Source organism: Ipomoea nil, unplaced genomic scaffold, assembly GCF_001879475.1.
Source record: "Ipomoea nil cultivar Tokyo-kokei standard unplaced genomic scaffold, Asagao_1.1 scaffold2742, whole genome shotgun sequence".
Lineage (NCBI taxonomy): Eukaryota > Viridiplantae > Streptophyta > Magnoliopsida > Solanales > Convolvulaceae > Ipomoea > Ipomoea nil.
The window spans coordinates 710827-727105 of record NW_017619170.1 but is presented as its reverse complement, the minus strand read 5'-3'; the positions used below and the strand labels follow the sequence as shown (position 1 = coordinate 727105).

At 34.9% G+C, this 16279-nt stretch overlaps 2 protein-coding genes across 2 annotated transcripts; one reads left to right on the top strand and one right to left on the bottom strand.

Annotated features, from left to right (window-relative positions):
• Window positions 1–7334: 7334 nt before the first annotated feature.
• LOC109156600 lies at window positions 7335–11172 on the bottom strand. The gene is made up of 8 exons (XM_019304454.1): window positions 11119–11172; window positions 9789–10005; window positions 8898–9409; window positions 8485–8838; window positions 8181–8331; window positions 7999–8096; window positions 7671–7901; window positions 7335–7586 (listed from the first exon to the last, which is right to left on the bottom strand). The coding sequence occupies exons 1-8, from the start codon at window positions 11170–11172 to the stop codon at window positions 7335–7337; spliced, it is 1869 nt and encodes a 622-aa protein (XP_019159999.1).
• Window positions 11173–11237: 65 nt separating this feature from the next.
• On the top strand, window positions 11238–16098 carry LOC109156599. The gene is made up of 6 exons (XM_019304453.1): window positions 11238–11313; window positions 11474–11602; window positions 13127–13251; window positions 13708–14090; window positions 14302–14632; window positions 15403–16098. Exons 1-6 carry the CDS (start codon window positions 11238–11240, stop codon window positions 16096–16098), a joined length of 1740 nt encoding a protein of 579 aa, XP_019159998.1.
• Window positions 16099–16279: the final 181 nt, after the last annotated feature.

Below are 16279 nucleotides of genomic sequence, written 5' to 3'. Positions count from 1 at the left end.
TCATAAAATATAGTTAGTATTATGCTGCCATTAAGAGATCTCTACTTAAGGCATGCTTCTAAGGTTTCAGAGATCATATAGTGAATTTAGATGGTTTCTTATTTCAGTTGTGCACATAATATATTTTGAGAAACATCCCTTAAGGTACCAAGAATAAATGTTGGGTTTGTTCATGAAGGACCTAAGTTGGAGAATTAAAATGCATGTGACCATAATGGATATTACTTTGATTAAATAGAGGACATGTCACTATGATTCTTGTGTTTTGTTCTTTGGCGAGGGTTGTGCTAGTACTTGCACTAAGTGGGAGAATATAAGATTTTCCCTAATAATATATATTGTATATTATATATTAGGGCCTTAATTAAGTGGTGCAAGTTGACTAGACTTATTAAGTGGTTTAGTTGGACTGAATAACTAGAAGTTGTTATTCAACCAGACTTTGTGTCTAATATAAACCTGGATCGATGGGCTTCAGGATATTCATTATATAACACATAAAAATATGGTACTCATACTGCTCAGTAGACACCAATACGCCATCTAGGGTTCTGAGTCAAGTATGGGACAAATATGGCTGACGGTCTACCGTTCAAGAGGCAACACATCAAGAACATCAACTATGGCTGGAGATCAACATGACTATCGCTTCTTCTTATACGAGGTCAGGTATCTCGTATTATTATTCAGTATAGTTAGATTATTTATGTCTAACAGTTTTATCACCCTTGCGGAGCCCACAGTCCCAATTCGCAACTCCCTCTCCTCGGATGTTTCCATGTGTCACATGACAAACACCCCTCAGTCCACCTTATTCTTGGTATCCCTCCATCACATTTGCATAAGTTTAGGCTCTAGGAGTTGCACTATTGCAGCCTTCTCTTTGTCGTGCATATCATCAAGAAACATAGAGAGCAGGTCCTTCTGTGTAATGCACAAAAACATTGTTAGTTATGTGCTTGAGATTAGCAATCCAGAAGAAATTAGACAGACCAACACTCCTAATTGCTTGCAAGATGCACTAAACACTTAAAATGCACATGTACAAAAAAAATGCACACTGTGAACTTTCATAAAATGCACTGATTATTTAATCATAGATGCAATCTATCTAATTCACCAATGTGTCGAACATAATGCACTATTTATACACTCATAAATACACACTGTAAGACACTATTTATTTGAATACTCAATATAATATGTCACACGAACTAATTCACCAATATTGTGCCAATCAGAATGTAGCATTTCTACACTCACAAATGCACAGAAGAATGAAATGTTAATTTTAATACTCACCCAATTCACATACACTTCAAGTGCATAGAATTATTTACAGCTGATGCACACGGCGTTAGCAATTACAGAGTTTATACATCAAGGGAATATCATTTTAGCTATATAATCATCTCTTAACCAGACGCACACAATTAAAATCCAACTCACGTGCATACAAATTAATTCACAATCTATGTCTACACATGCACACTGACACACACAAATCAAATCATACAACTATAACACATGCACATATCGTTATAAAAAAAGAATTCTTACGACAATATTTGTAGCATAAAATAAACTATAAACACTACACAAAATTAAAATTAAATTACTTTGTTTATTTGTCTATGGCCACAAATGCTACATGTCAAAAACAAATTAAATATATACACAAAGAACTATCTTACATGCACATGTTGCATTATCCACCTTTAACCTACGAATGCACAAACTCATCATGCACAGATGCATCCACATACTACTCCCTTATTGCTTCTGCTCATCATCACTTATCAATTCAATAAGTCACAATCCTACTTTAGTTTTAACAAAATCATCATCTGGTGTAGACACAAGGATCTCGCCTAGTGGAGGATGGGATGTTTTCTATTTCGTTCTTAGCTACATTAGGAGATGGCATACATGATAGTTAGTATTCAAGTCAGTGTTCACTGTGCCTATTCTTTATGCAATAGTGATAATGATTCCACAGTGTCCTCTTGGAATGGTCATTGATTCCCCTCCCACTCGTTATATTCAACATTAACCAAATGCACACAAGAAAACCATAATATCCTAAATGGGCACACAAACATTTATGAAAATGCACGCGTAAGAATATTTATGTCAATTGGTAGTATAGATGCTCATAAATCTATCCAGAAAAATACATTCAGTGTTCCGTATCATGTGAGTTCCCTTCAACCCAGCTCAATGCACAGACGCTTCTTCACAGATGCACAGTCAATTTCATCGACATATTCATATTTCCCTAAACTCAGTGTTGCCGTAAACCCTGTTCTAGCCGTCAACGGTTTCCGGTCATCTATTCCAGCGACGTACCACCATTAAACGCCATACCCAGTTAATATTCAAGACGCAGAACACTTTAACAGAGGAGCGGCTCATCCCAATGGCAGCATGTTCCCTCAGAACAAAAAAAACCCAAACTTATATATATATATATATATATATATATATATATATAGAGAGAGAGAGAGAGAGAGATTGGATTAGGTGATCGAGATCACCCTATCCATATGAAGTTGTGAGATTGAATCCTATCCATTCAATGTTTTGAGTCAAGGATGCATATTTATTTTGCCTAAATTAGGACAAAATTAATGTATATGGGTGACATAGTAATTTGGTTTCTTGTTTTGATTTATAATTTTAATTTACCAAATTTAATAATTTAACAATGTAATAATTGTAAGATTTTCCCTAATAATATTATATATATATATATATATATATATATATATATATATATATATATATATATATTAGAGCTTTAATTAAGTGGTGCAAGTGGACTAGACTTATTAAGTGGTCTGGCTGGACTGAATAACTAGAAGTTGTTAGTCCACCAAACTCTGTGCGTAATATAATTCTGGATTGATGGGATACAGGATGATTGAGGTTAGCACATACTCATACTGCTCATTAGACACCACTACACTATATAGGGTTCTGAGTTAAGTATGAGGCAATTAATGGCTAACGGTCTACCGTTCAACTGTGACTGGAAATCAACATGGCTACGTTTTCGCTCTTATACGAGGTCAGGTTTCTCCTATACTATTGTTCAGTATTAGTTAGATTATTTACATCTAACAATAATTTCTGAATACTAATTCAAGAACTCTATAAATACCTAATTTCGGGGAGTTTTGAATCATGCTAATCCCTTTCGGCTTTCTACACGGTGTCCTTTTACGTTTTACTGAGTAATAGTTCGAACTGTTCATTATGACTCACACATTGTTAGCAATATTTTTTGCTTTTTAAATCTGTTAGAGCGATATTTATGAGTCCAAAAGGTTTATTTATTTGTTTATTTGGCTAGTATAGTAGATCAACGAGGAGGAACACGATTATTATTTTACAAAATAATAGTAGTTATTCATTCATAATAGAATAAAGATATTTATTATGAACATTAATATTACATTACGATATTTTTAGATGTTCTGTATGTTATAAATTTTCTAATTAAGGTTGGATGTAGTTGTATTTGATTAACAACATCAACAAATTGCAACTATATCTTTGAGGTATACTATCAAAATTATTACAAAAGTACATAACTAATAGTATACATATTGCAAATAAATTTTACACAAAATAATTATTTACATATTATAAATATTTTTGTGTCTAAGCACGTATCTTTTGTTAACAGGAGATATATCAATGAAATATTGTAATTAATATTTGTTTATCTATGAGATTTCATGCATATAGTTTTCTATTTTAATAAATTTTACATTTTACATTTTATTTTAAAATCTATTCTATTATATTTCTAACTTTTGACCGTCTTTTTTTTGCGAGTTATGATTATATATATATATATATATATATATATATATATATATATATATATATATATATATATATATATATATTTATTTATTTATATTTGTAAACTTTATCATTTGTATATAACTATAATATATACCTATTGAACTATTGTCGCATGTCAACTTTTTACATCATCTAACTTTTACAAATAATTTTGGCATTATTACTACTACATAGAAATTTATCCCTACATAAATGATTTTGATATTCGAAGTTAAAAAAAGGTGAAAGGTAAAATATATAATTATTATGATCTTAATATATTTTGTAGAATTGTGATTATTATTATAATTATAAACATTGATAGATACCATGACTAATCATTAAAGAAAAATTCATTTTTAAATTCGCCTAAACTCGTACTTTTAATTAAAAAGTTTATAAAAACTTAGAAATATGTCTTAACTATGTACATATAATTATTAACTAAATTAATCCACAATAAATTTAAAAATTAAATTCTATTAATTTCTAAATGCAATTATTTAAGATAATATGAAATACAATTAAGTAAATAACTAAATATAATTATAAAATTAAATAAATGTGCATTCATAAATACTTAGAAATCGGCTTAAATACATAAATATACTTATACACCATATTAATCATATAAAATTAAAATACTAATTTTTAAATTTTGAAATATAATTATCTTAATTATAAATATGAAAATATAAATTATAATAATTATCTTAATTATAAATATGAAAATATGAAGGAATTAGTGAACTAGGCTAGGGTTTGATGGTGTGTTCATGGAGCATTAACAGAGAAGGAAGAAGGAGCATTGTTCTCATTATTGTGATGATGGAGAAGCAGAAGTCAGTACAAGCTATAAAGGGAAAAAGCAATGAAACAGTAATTTGGAAGAAGCAGTTATAACAGCCAACGACCAGATGGAAGAAAAGGCTATAAAATACAAAAATGCCCTTGGCATTATTTTCTATCCTTCATCACCCCCCCCCCCCCCGGTAAGCTGGAGCATGAATATCTTGAATGCCCAGCTTAAGTTGAAATGTGTTGAAAGCAGTAGTTGGCAAAGATTTGGTAAAGCCATCAGCAACCTGTTTTTGAGAAGGAATAGGCAACAACTTGATCAATCCTTCATAAACTTTTTGCTTGACAATGTGAGAATCTATCTCTATATGTTTTGTCGTCTCATGGAAGAGATGATTTTCTCCAATAGCAATAGCTGAAAGGTTGTCACAGAATATAGCTGTTGGAACACTAAGGTTCACCTGCAAATCATTTAGCAAATAATGAAGCCACTGAACCTCACAAACAGTAGATTCCAATGCCCTATATTCAGCCTCTGATGAGGACTTTGAGACTGTGGCTTGCTTCTTGGTTTTCCATGAAATCAAATTGTTACCAAGGAAAATGCTATAGCCAGTTACTGACTTCCTAGAATCTGGACAATTGGCCCAATCAGAATCTGAAAAGCCTTGCAATTTGAGCTGAGAGCCTGTGTGGTAGAATAGGCCTTTTCCTGGTGATGCCTTGAGGTACCTTAGTACCCTATGAGTAGCAGTGAGGTGAGTGGCTGATGGATTGTCAACATACTGACTTAGTTGTTGGACAGCATGTGATATATCTGGCCTGGTGTGAGTTAGATATAGAAGCTTTCCAACTAGTCTCCTATAAATCTCTGGATTGTCAAGAGGAGTGCCCTCTGTACTGGATAACTTCAGCCCTGGAGTGGCTGGGCTTTTTGCAGGCTTGGAGTTCAAAAAACCATTTTCTTTCAGAATATCTAGAGTATACTTCATCTGGAACAAATGGGCTCCATCAGCATTTCTGAAAGCCTCAATTCCCAAAAAATAGCTGAGAGAACCAAGGTCCTCTTGAAGGCACTGTCTAGAAACTGTTTTAGAGCATTAATCTGTGTTGAATCAGTTCCAGTTACTAGAATGTCATCCACATAGATGAGTAGAGCAGTAAATGAACTTCCTGAGCTTCTTGTGAATAAGGATGGATCAGCTGCTGATTGCTGATAGCCATTGTCCAGAAGTGCCTTTGTCAATTTTGAGTTCCACTGCCTGCTAGCATGCTTCAGTCCATACAAGGATCTCAACAACTTGCATACCTGCTTTGGTTTATCACTGTGGAATCCAGGAGGTAACACCATGTATACTTCCTCCTTTAAATCACCATGTAAAAAAGCATTGTTTATGTCCAATTGTTGAATTTCCCAACCTTTTGCAATTGCCACAGCTAGAAAGGTCCTTATTGTTGTCATCCTTGCAACAGGAGAAAAAGTCTCAGTATAGTCTAATCCCATCTGTTGTGTGTACCCCTTGGCCACAAGCCTAGCTTTGTATCTTTCTATAGAACCATCAGCCTTGTGCTTTACTTTAAACACCCACTTACATCCAATTGGTGTTTTTCCTTCAGGAAGTTCTGTCAGTTTCCAGGTGTTGTTGGCAACCAAAGCTTCTATTTCACTCAACATTGCCTTCCCCCATGACTCAGACTTGGCAGCCTCATTATAAGACTGTGGTTCATGTGTATTCAGAATGGATGATGCACATAACTTATGACTTAGGGGTAGAGAATCATAAGATATGACATTATGTAGAGAATGTGGGGAAGTCTTATGGTTTGTATCACTTTGGATTATAGACTGGCAGTAGTAATCTTGTAGCTTTGCAGGAATATTTCTTACCCTACCAGACCTTCTGAGTTCATGCTGGATGGGATGGACTGCTATAGGCTCTTCATTATCAATGGGCATCAAATCAATAGTTATCGAAGGTTGGACTGTAGGTATGTTGCTTGTACTCATGGAATCTGCTTCACTTCTAAGCTCAGGGCTTGGTTCATCATTGTTATAGATGACAGGTTGTTCACTCTCCATAGATTGTGGAATATGATTATGATTGTGGCCTGCCCTGTGTACCTCTGGAGCCACATCTGCATCGACAGGAACCACAGGTAAGGAAGGATGAAGCTCCTTTCTATGAAGGTTCTCTGAGTTGTTTTGCTTAAGAGGACATATTTCCTCATTGAAAATGACATCCCTGGACACAAAAGTGCACTTGTTAGCCATAATATCATACAACACATCGCCTTTCACATGTGCATGAAACCCCAAGAAGATACATTTATTTGACGTTGGCATCATCTTATGTCTTCCTTGAGAGATGGTGGCAGCAAAACATAAGCAGCCAAACATCCTTAAGTGATTATAATCCACAACTTTGTTGTACAAAAGCTCATATGGTGACTTCCCATTGTTTACTTGTGTAGGAAGCCTGTTGATGAGGTATGAAGCATGTAAAACACAATGGCTCCAAAGTTCTAGAGGAACTCCAGACTGAAATCTGAGTGCCCTTGCAACATTTAATATGTGCTGATGTTTTCTTTCTGCAATGCCATTTTGCTGAGGTGTGTAGACACAAGACTTTTGGTTCACAATTCCTTTTCCATTAAAGAAGGAGGTCATGAAGAATTCAGTCTCATCTTACTGCCTTGATTTTTGCTGAAAACTGAGTATCAACATACTGATAAAAGTTTTGAAACAGCCCCTTAACCTCAGACTTATTTTTCATCAAATGTATCCAAGTAAACCTACTATAATCATCAACTATAGTGAGAAAATAGTGTTCTCTTTTAAGAGAAGAAACAGCAAAGGGTTCCCAAACATCCAAATGCATTAGATCAAAACTTTTCTCAGTTCTTGTAGTACTAACGGGGAAAACTGGCCTTTTCTATTTAGCAAAATGGCATGTGTCACATACAAAATCAACAGGTTTATGAAAATGAACTTGTCTTATTCCACATAGATTGTGAACCTTATCTGCAGGGTAGTGCCCCAATCTATTATGCCACAACTGTAAAGATAAGCTATTACAGTGTTTGTGAGCATCAACACTATCAACACATTGTCTTATTTTGGCAGGAGGATGATTAAGTAGGTAGAGCCCATATTTTGCCTTAGCAAAACCATCCATTATCCCATGTAGCCCCAGAATATCACATAGATCAGCATTCATGACAAGGGTACAATCATTTTGTTTTGTCAGCTTGCTAGCAGAAACTATGTTAAAAGCAAAAGATGGTATGCAAAGAACATTTTTCAACAACAGATTAGGAGACAACCTGATTTCGCCTATATGTCACCTGCACAGATTCTCCATTAGGCAATTTAACAAAGATGCCATGAATTTTATGATAGTTTTCAATGTAATCCAAAGAACAAGTGATGTGATCAGTTGCTCCTGAGTCCAAAATCCACATATTTGAACAACTCAAAACAGCATTTATATGAAAGTTAGGAGTGGACCTGCCTTCTGTTGCATCACCTGTTGGAATGAACTTTGGCCTCATGCCAATCTTACTCATTGTGATGGCAGCATTGGTGGAAGCTTGACCACCTTGGCTTCCTTGATTCTGACCTTGCAGAACAGAGACTAACTTCTGAAATTGATCAGCTGATAGCCCCACATCAGCAACCTGATTGACAGAGGGATTGATGCTATGTTGGCTGTCTTAGTTTTGCTTGTACTTAGACTTATAACCAGGTATCCATCCAGGGGGGTACCCATGTTTTTTGAAACATTTGTCTATAGTGTGGCCATTCATTCCACAATATGTACATTTTGATACATTTTTCCCTTCATAACCATTAAATTTCTTCTTATTGTTAGAGCTAGTTACTGCTACAATATTCTGATCATCTCCACCTTGGTTTTGAACAGCATTGGACTGCACAACTTTAGAATTCTTATAGCTACTGGCACTATTAAGTTTCCTTTCCAATTTCAGAGCCACGTTAAGCACTTTTTCCATGTTAGGAAGGGGATCCATGACAAGTGCACCAGATTTTATGGTTTCATATTCATCACTTAAACCTTCTAGAAACCTAATCACTTGATCATCCTCCCTATCCTTTTTAACTTTACTCATAAGAGTGCAATTACATCTAGGTGTGCATTCGCAGATAGGCAGGGGTCTCACAGCCTTCAATTGCTCCCAAAGAGCATTACATTTTGTAAAATACTCATTAATAGATAGATTACCTTGCACACTTCTATAGATTTATTCTGGATTTCGGTAATTTTGTGTAGTTCTGCCTGGGAGTACCTCTTCTTCAAGGTATTCCAGATGTCCTCTGCTATCTCAAAGTACAGAACACTTTCAGCAATGGAAGGATTGAGTGATCGCAGAGTCCAGGCACTGACGATATCGTTGCACCTCTTCCAAGTACCATATCTCACATCTGATTGAGTCGGACAAGGAATGGCACCAGTGACGGAACCAAACTTATTCTTCACGCCGAGAGCTATTTTTATGGATCTGCTCCAAGTTGCGTAGTTGCTTTCAGAGAGGGGAGGTGAGACGAGTATGGTGTTTGGATTCTCAGTAGCGTGGAGATACAAAGGATCATCTAGCTCATCTACTCTGTGCGCTGGACTCTGATTAGCTTGGATCTGACTGGCCGGAGTTGCTAGACCTGCTGTGCTCCCAGTAGGGTTTCCTCCGACCACATTGTGATCCATAGCTACAGCGTCTGCGTAGCTGTAAGGACGCTCTGATACCATGAAGGAATCAGTGAACTAGGCTAGGGTTTGATGGTGTGTTCATGGAGCATTAACAGAGAAGGAAGAAGGAGCATTGTTCTCATTATTGTGATGATGGAGAAGCAGAAGTCAGTACAAGCTATAAAGGGAAAAAGCAATGAAACAGTAATTTGGAAGAAGCAGTTATAACGGCCAATGGCCAGATGGAGAAAAGGCTGGAAAATACAAAAATGCCCTTGGCATTATTTTCTATCCTTCATCAAAATATAAATTATAATATAATTTTTTTCAAAATACACATTAATAAATATTGTGTGCTCATACAAAACATTATAGAATCATATTATAAGGTAATCACCCCTTGAAACTTTCGATGATGCAGGGCTTTACCTATGCACTTGGGATAAGCTAGCTCGATTGAAGAAGCAGAGGCATGGGCATTAAGGACAGGAATCCAAATTGCAAGGACTCTAGACCTCAAACAGGTCATCTTTGAGTCTGATTCAAAAGAGTTGGTCTCGATGCCATCACGAAAGGAAGTAAGGTCAACAGTGAATGGAAAAACCTCATGCGTGAATGTAAGTCTGAGTTGGAATTCCTGGAAGATCTGAGGTTGAACCACATTACCAGAGAACAGAACAAAATGTTGTTGCTGATAAGATCTTACACGAGTTTTGACACCCTACCCCCAGGAAAGAAGTTATCTTTGCATTGGAGGCTGACATAACTTGAAAACCTATTTGGCGTCCCCCTTCCTCTATATTAATCACACAAAAAAATTTAGTTTTATATGTTATGAATGTATATACATTGCCAAATATATGAAAATATAACTATATTTTTATATTGTATATTTTAAAGATGGAGGCAGAAATTCGGTTGAGGGGGGCGAAGGAGTAGGACGGATTCAGAAAATTTTTCCAGTAGAGGCGAAACATTAAAACAAAAGAGATAATTTAAAAAAAAAATTACATAAGAAATATAGTTGCAAATATTGTTGGATATGGACGAAAAATAAAACACATTGAAATTTTATAAAAATATTCATAACAAAATATGAAACATAATTAATATGATAAAATAATTTGAATAGAAAACACATTATAAATTACACATCTCATTATTCATATAAAAATATAAAAGAATGTTCTATATATATATATATATATATATATATATATATATATATATATATACACATGCAAAAATTATATATGGGGTGGGGGGTGGGGGTGGGGGTGGGGTGAGGGGGGCAGCTGCCCCCTGCCCCCCTTTGGTTCCGTCCTTGTATATTTTAATATCATTTTATTTTAAAAAATTATTATTTAAATTCATGATAATATAATTTATTCCGAAAACAATAGTTATGTAATATAGAATTAAAATTGAGTCATTAAACATTACATTTATTTCTATTTAGATTGGAGTGCTGCCCGCTAAAAAGACAACATAACGATTATCAATACAAGAGTACGTAATTATTAGGATCATTCAGCAGAGGACAATGTGGTGTACTGAAAGGGGAATCTATGAAGTCCGTAGAGGTATTGTTTGAAGAAAATAAGGAACTTCATACATGGGATGGAACTAATCCAACATAATTTCAAACTGCGAAGCTGAAAACTTTAACTAAATAATTTTTGTCACAAGTTCAGAATATGATTTGTTCTTTCCTTGAAGCTCAAGGGAATACCACTAACTCTTTCAAAATATTACAGACCTCTGATGCCTCTACTTTCTTGTCCACAAAACTACCCTTTCTAAGGTCGGGCATGGATCATGAAGGCTAAATACTCAGTCACCACTAACGACCCAACGACATGGAAACCGAGAGCGAGAATGTGGTTAGCTTGGAAAGGGATCGTCAAGAACACATCGATCCTGGCTAAAGGCACACGGAAGAGGGCCAGGAATGGTGGGTCCACCTTATTTTGGCTGGACTGGTGGCAACTGATTCTCAGTCAAAGAAGCATATGAAATAGCAACTGATTGGAATGAAGCGCATGTGCCTAGTATTTGGAATAATATTTGGAAACTAAAGGTCCCTGACTGAATTTGCTCCTTTCTATGGTTAGTGAGGCAGGATAGAATAATATCAAATCTTAACAGAGTGAAAAGTGGATTCACCAACGACAAATGCTGGGTTTGCGAAGATAGCATTGAGGATAATGAACACATTCTACAGATACCCAAAGGCAGCAAAGGTATGGACGACAACATCTCACAACAGTCAACATGGAAACCATTGCCTGCCATTTAACCAGTGGTTCGACAGGGCTGGAACAGAGGAAGCCGGCAGCCAGACCAAAGCGTCATGTTTGCAGTCACACTAGTGGATCTGGAAATGGAGAAATGAGGTTGTTTTCGAGATGTTGGTGCCACCGTTGGATTAACAAGCAAATCACGAAAATCATAAGGCCTTTGTTTGGCAGAACTTATAGCTTATTTTAAATTACTAATAAGCTATAAGTTCTGTTTGGTAATGTTTTCAAAATAAGTTTTTTTTTTTTTTTTTTTTTTTTTTTTTTTTTTTAATTTAAGGAGTTCACAAAATAAGCTAGTATATTAAAATAAGAGCTTATTTTAAAAAGCTACTTTAGGTAGCGTTTAAAAAATAAGCATATGAAATATTACATAAGCTTAAATATGAAACGCTATCTAAGGTAGCTTTTTAAAATAAGCTAGGAGCTTCTTAATTAACTTTTTTCTATCTTTATCCTTATTCTTTTAAATAAATGACATCTTTTACCCTTCCCAATTAAAATTCTTTTTGGCTTTTTTCTTCTCCTATATTTTTATTTATCCTCTTCCACAACTCTTCACAACTCTTTAAAGTTCTAACTCCAATTGCCCATTCATAAATAAATGACATCCTAAGTGAGGGGGGTTCCTTGTGCGCAGTGAGCACCGGTCTAGCCTCTGTGGTTCATGTTCAGTTGAGTTACCATGATTTACATCCTCCCAAATTCTCTGTCGGGTCGGAGTGTGGGGGCCATTAAAGTTGGGGTTCAGCCTTTTGGAAGAATAAATAAACGACATCCTTTACCCTTACCAATTAAAAACTTTTTTTCTTTTGTTTTAATTTAATATATATCTCATATATATTATAAAAACATTTTTTTTAAATTAAATATATCTCATCTAATCTAATCTAATCTAATCTAATCTAACTCTATAATAAAGCAAGAAGCTTTTGCCAAAAAAATTTTCCCGCCCAATTGATACTACATCGTTTTGACAATAGCAGACATTTGCATCTAATTTAATGCCATGTATAATTAAATTCCACATTGGGATAAGGCTTAGCCGGTTTTTTTTTTTTTTTTTTTTTTTTTGACAACAAATTTGAATTGCTTTGTAATTTCCCAAGTTAATAATAACCAGGTCATTAAATGCAGAACTATTCCTATTCCAAACTACATAAGATAACTAAAACATAAGTAACTAATATACGAACTTATTACAAACCACTAAAGAGATAATACATGATATCAAATCTACAATTACCAAGACAGTGGCTACATTTAAAACATTTAATGAAATCTTAGAATTCCCATACAGTGGCGGCTATTCAAAAAGGTTTAAAGAATAGCAGCCCTTGATTTAAAAGCCTATAAAAGGCCAACTTCACGCTGCAAAACTTCCTTCCCAAAATCAGATTACTATTCTTGGCATTTCAAATCAGTTTTGCTTCAACAACATGCCTTCAATGTTTGTTCCTGTTAAAGATATTAAACCTGAACACCAACTGAGGGCAATAAGGGTTAGAGCTGCCAGGGTATACGAAGTTCCTGAGGTAAGGGGAGATAGCCATACAAGCAAGAGTATGGAAGTTTTGTTGCACGATGAAGAGGTACTCCTTTTTTTTTCTTTTTCTTTTTATGCAAAATATCACTGCTATCTACGAAAATAATATTAGTTAAACACCTACTCAGTTCTGTTTTTTGTTATTGACATAAGTCTACTTTATTCTTTAATATTCATGAAAATAATATTACAAAATTTAAATTTACTTCCATTGCTGAATTACAACAGATGGTATGAATGTTCTAGGACCTTGCAGTTCAACTTCACTACCAAAATCAATATCCACAGGACCACGGATGCCTACTGGACCTCTTTTTGTCAACTCAGAACCTTATATATATTTATATTGTCAACTAAAATTAGTTGTGGTAGATATCATTAATCAATACATGAATGATCATAAAATTACAAAGTTTATTATGTCAAATTTATTAGGTTTTCAAACTGTATATTTTTTCATCTAATTATATTATACGGTATATTCTATATACTATATATATAGCCGTGCGTCGCACTGACGTTTCTGTGGAGAGCATTGTCCTCTGCTTTAAGGTCTAAGAGGGAAATAGTATTAAATGTTGCATCTAGTGGCATAGCTTCTCTTTTATTACCAGGTGGAAGAACTGCACATTCTCGGTTTGCCATACAGATATCTGTTAATGAAGATTCCACTTGCAACATAAGTCATGGTAGTCCATTAGCAGAGCTTATTATTAAAAGCAAGTTGATAATATGGGATGAAGCTCCAATGATGCACAAATTTTGTTTTGAAGCCCTCGACCGAACTATGAGGGATTTGTTGTGCTGCAAAAATCCGAGTAGTTATGAAATGACATTTGGTGGTAAAATAGTGGTTTTTGGTGGCGATTCAGGCAAATTCTACCAGTAATTCCAAATGGTACAAGACAGGATATTGTTCGAGCGAGCATAAATTCCTCATATCTTTGGAAATCCTGTAAAGTATTTAGGCTAACTAAGAATCTACGCCTAAGAAGTGTACAATCACAAATTGAGGCCAAAGAGATTGAGGAGTTTTCAAACTGGATAGCTAATATAGGTGATAGAACTGTTGGTAATTCAAGTGATGGGGAGGCAGATATTACAATTCCCGTCACTTACTGCTGAAGTGCAACGATGATCCTATTGCTAAAATTGTTGATAGCACATTCCCTCTTTTTAGACGTGGTATTGGGGATCTGACATATCTCAATGATAGTGCTATTTTGGTTCCAACATTGGATGTGGTAGATAGCATTAACCAATACATGAATGATCATAATCTGGCTGAGGGTAAGACTTACTTGAGTTGTGATTCTGTTTGTAAGTCAGATTCAAATGTAGATGTTAGCAGATTTGCACATTCCCGAATTCTTGAATGGGCTGAGATGTTCTGGAGTACCAAATCATGCTTTGACATTGAAAGTTGGGTCACCTGTTATGCTCTTGAGAAATATTGATCACACACTTGGATTATGCAACGGTACAAGGTTGATTGTTACTAGGTTAGCTGATCACGTGTTGGAAGCCCAGATCATGTGCGGTAAAATTGCAGGAACAAGAGCATTAATTCCTAGAATGTCACTTACACCGTCAGATCCAAGATTGTCTTTCAAATTCCAACGAAAGCAATTTCCGTTGATGCTATCCTATGCCATGACAATCAACAAAAGCCAAAGACAAGTACTTTCAAAAATGGGATTGTTGTTGAAAAGACTGGTCTTTAACCATGGCCAAATGTACGTAGCCGTTTCAAGAGTTAGTAACCCAAGGGGTTTAAAAATTTTGATTTGTGGAGAAAATGTACCATGTTTTAGTACGACTAAAAATGTTGTGTGCAAAGAAGTCTTCAACAATGTGTAATAAAATTCCAAAATTTATCATTTCAAATTTTCTAAGTTTTTAAAATGTATATTTTTTCATCTTTTTATATTATACGAAATATTCTATGCACTATATATATAGCCGTGCATCGCATGAGTTCAACACAGAAATCTTCAACAATGTGTAATAAAATTTCAAAACTTAATAAAATCAAATTGATTAAGTTTTTAAAATGTATCTTTTTTCATCTTATTATATTATACTGAATATAATATAAACTATATATATAGCCGTGCATCGCACGGGTGCAACTAGGCTATTCTTGAATGAAAATAAAATTGTTGATAGCACATTCCCTAATTGAAATTGTTGATAGCACATTCCAGAACATTTGTTGTTGAAGTGCGAGGATGACCCTATTGCTACAATTGTTGATAGCACATTCCCTAATTTTAGACTGGGAATTGGCGATTTGTCATATCTTAATGATAGTGCAATTTTAGCTCCAACATTGGATGTGGTAGATGCCGTTAACCAATACATGAATGATCATAATCCGGCTAAGGGTAAGACATACTTGAGTTGTGATTCTGTGTGTAAGTCAGATTCAAATGTTGACATGTTAGCGGATTTGCACACTCCGGAATTCTTGAATGCCTTGAGATGTTCTGGAGTACCAAATCATGCTTTGACTTTGAAAGTTGGATCACCTGTTATGATATTGCGAAATATTGATCACACACTAGGATTATGCAACGGTACAAGGTTGATTGTTACAAGGTTAGCTGACCACGTGCTGGAAGGCCAGATCATGTGCGGTACAAATGCAGGAACCAGAGTATTGATTCCTAGAATGTCACTTACACCGTCAGATCCAAGATTGCCTTTCAAATTTCAAAGAAATCAATTCGCTTTGATGATATCCTATGCCATGACAATCAACAAAAATCAAGGACAAACGCTTGCTAAAGTGGGGTTGTTATTGAAAAAACATGTCTTTAACCATAGACAATTGTACGTAGCTGTTTCAAGAGTTAGTAACCTCAGGGGGTTTGAAAATTTTGATTTTTAGGGAAAATGTACCATGTCTTAGTACGACTAAAAATGTTGTGTACAACGAAGTCTTCAATAATGTATAATAACATTCAACAATTTATTATTTAAAATTTAGTATTTTTTTTAAATACTATGTTTCTTATTCTTATTATATTATACGTAATATTCTATGTACTATATAGGTAGCCATGCATCAC

Coding starts and splice junctions, on each gene's coding strand:
- LOC109156600 (XM_019304454.1), bottom strand. CDS start 11,172: ATGCCCGACCTTAGAAAGGGTAGTTTTGTGGACAAGAAAGTAGAGGCA. Junction 8,839..8,897: donor AATCTATAGAAGTGTGCAAG/GTAATCTATCTA, acceptor GAGCAATTGAAG/GCTGTGAGACCCCTGCCTAT. Junction 7,902..7,998: donor CTAATGGAGAATCTGTGCAG/GTGACATATAGG, acceptor TCTGCTAGCAAG/CTGACAAAACAAAATGATTG.
- LOC109156599 (XM_019304453.1), top strand. CDS start 11,238: ATGTGGTTAGCTTGGAAAGGGATCGTCAAGAACACATCGATCCTGGCT. Junction 11,314..11,473: donor ACGGAAGAGGGCCAGGAATG/GTGGGTCCACCT, acceptor TTCTATGGTTAG/TGAGGCAGGATAGAATAATA. Junction 13,252..13,707: donor TTTTGTTGCACGATGAAGAG/GTACTCCTTTTT, acceptor CTATATATATAG/CCGTGCGTCGCACTGACGTT.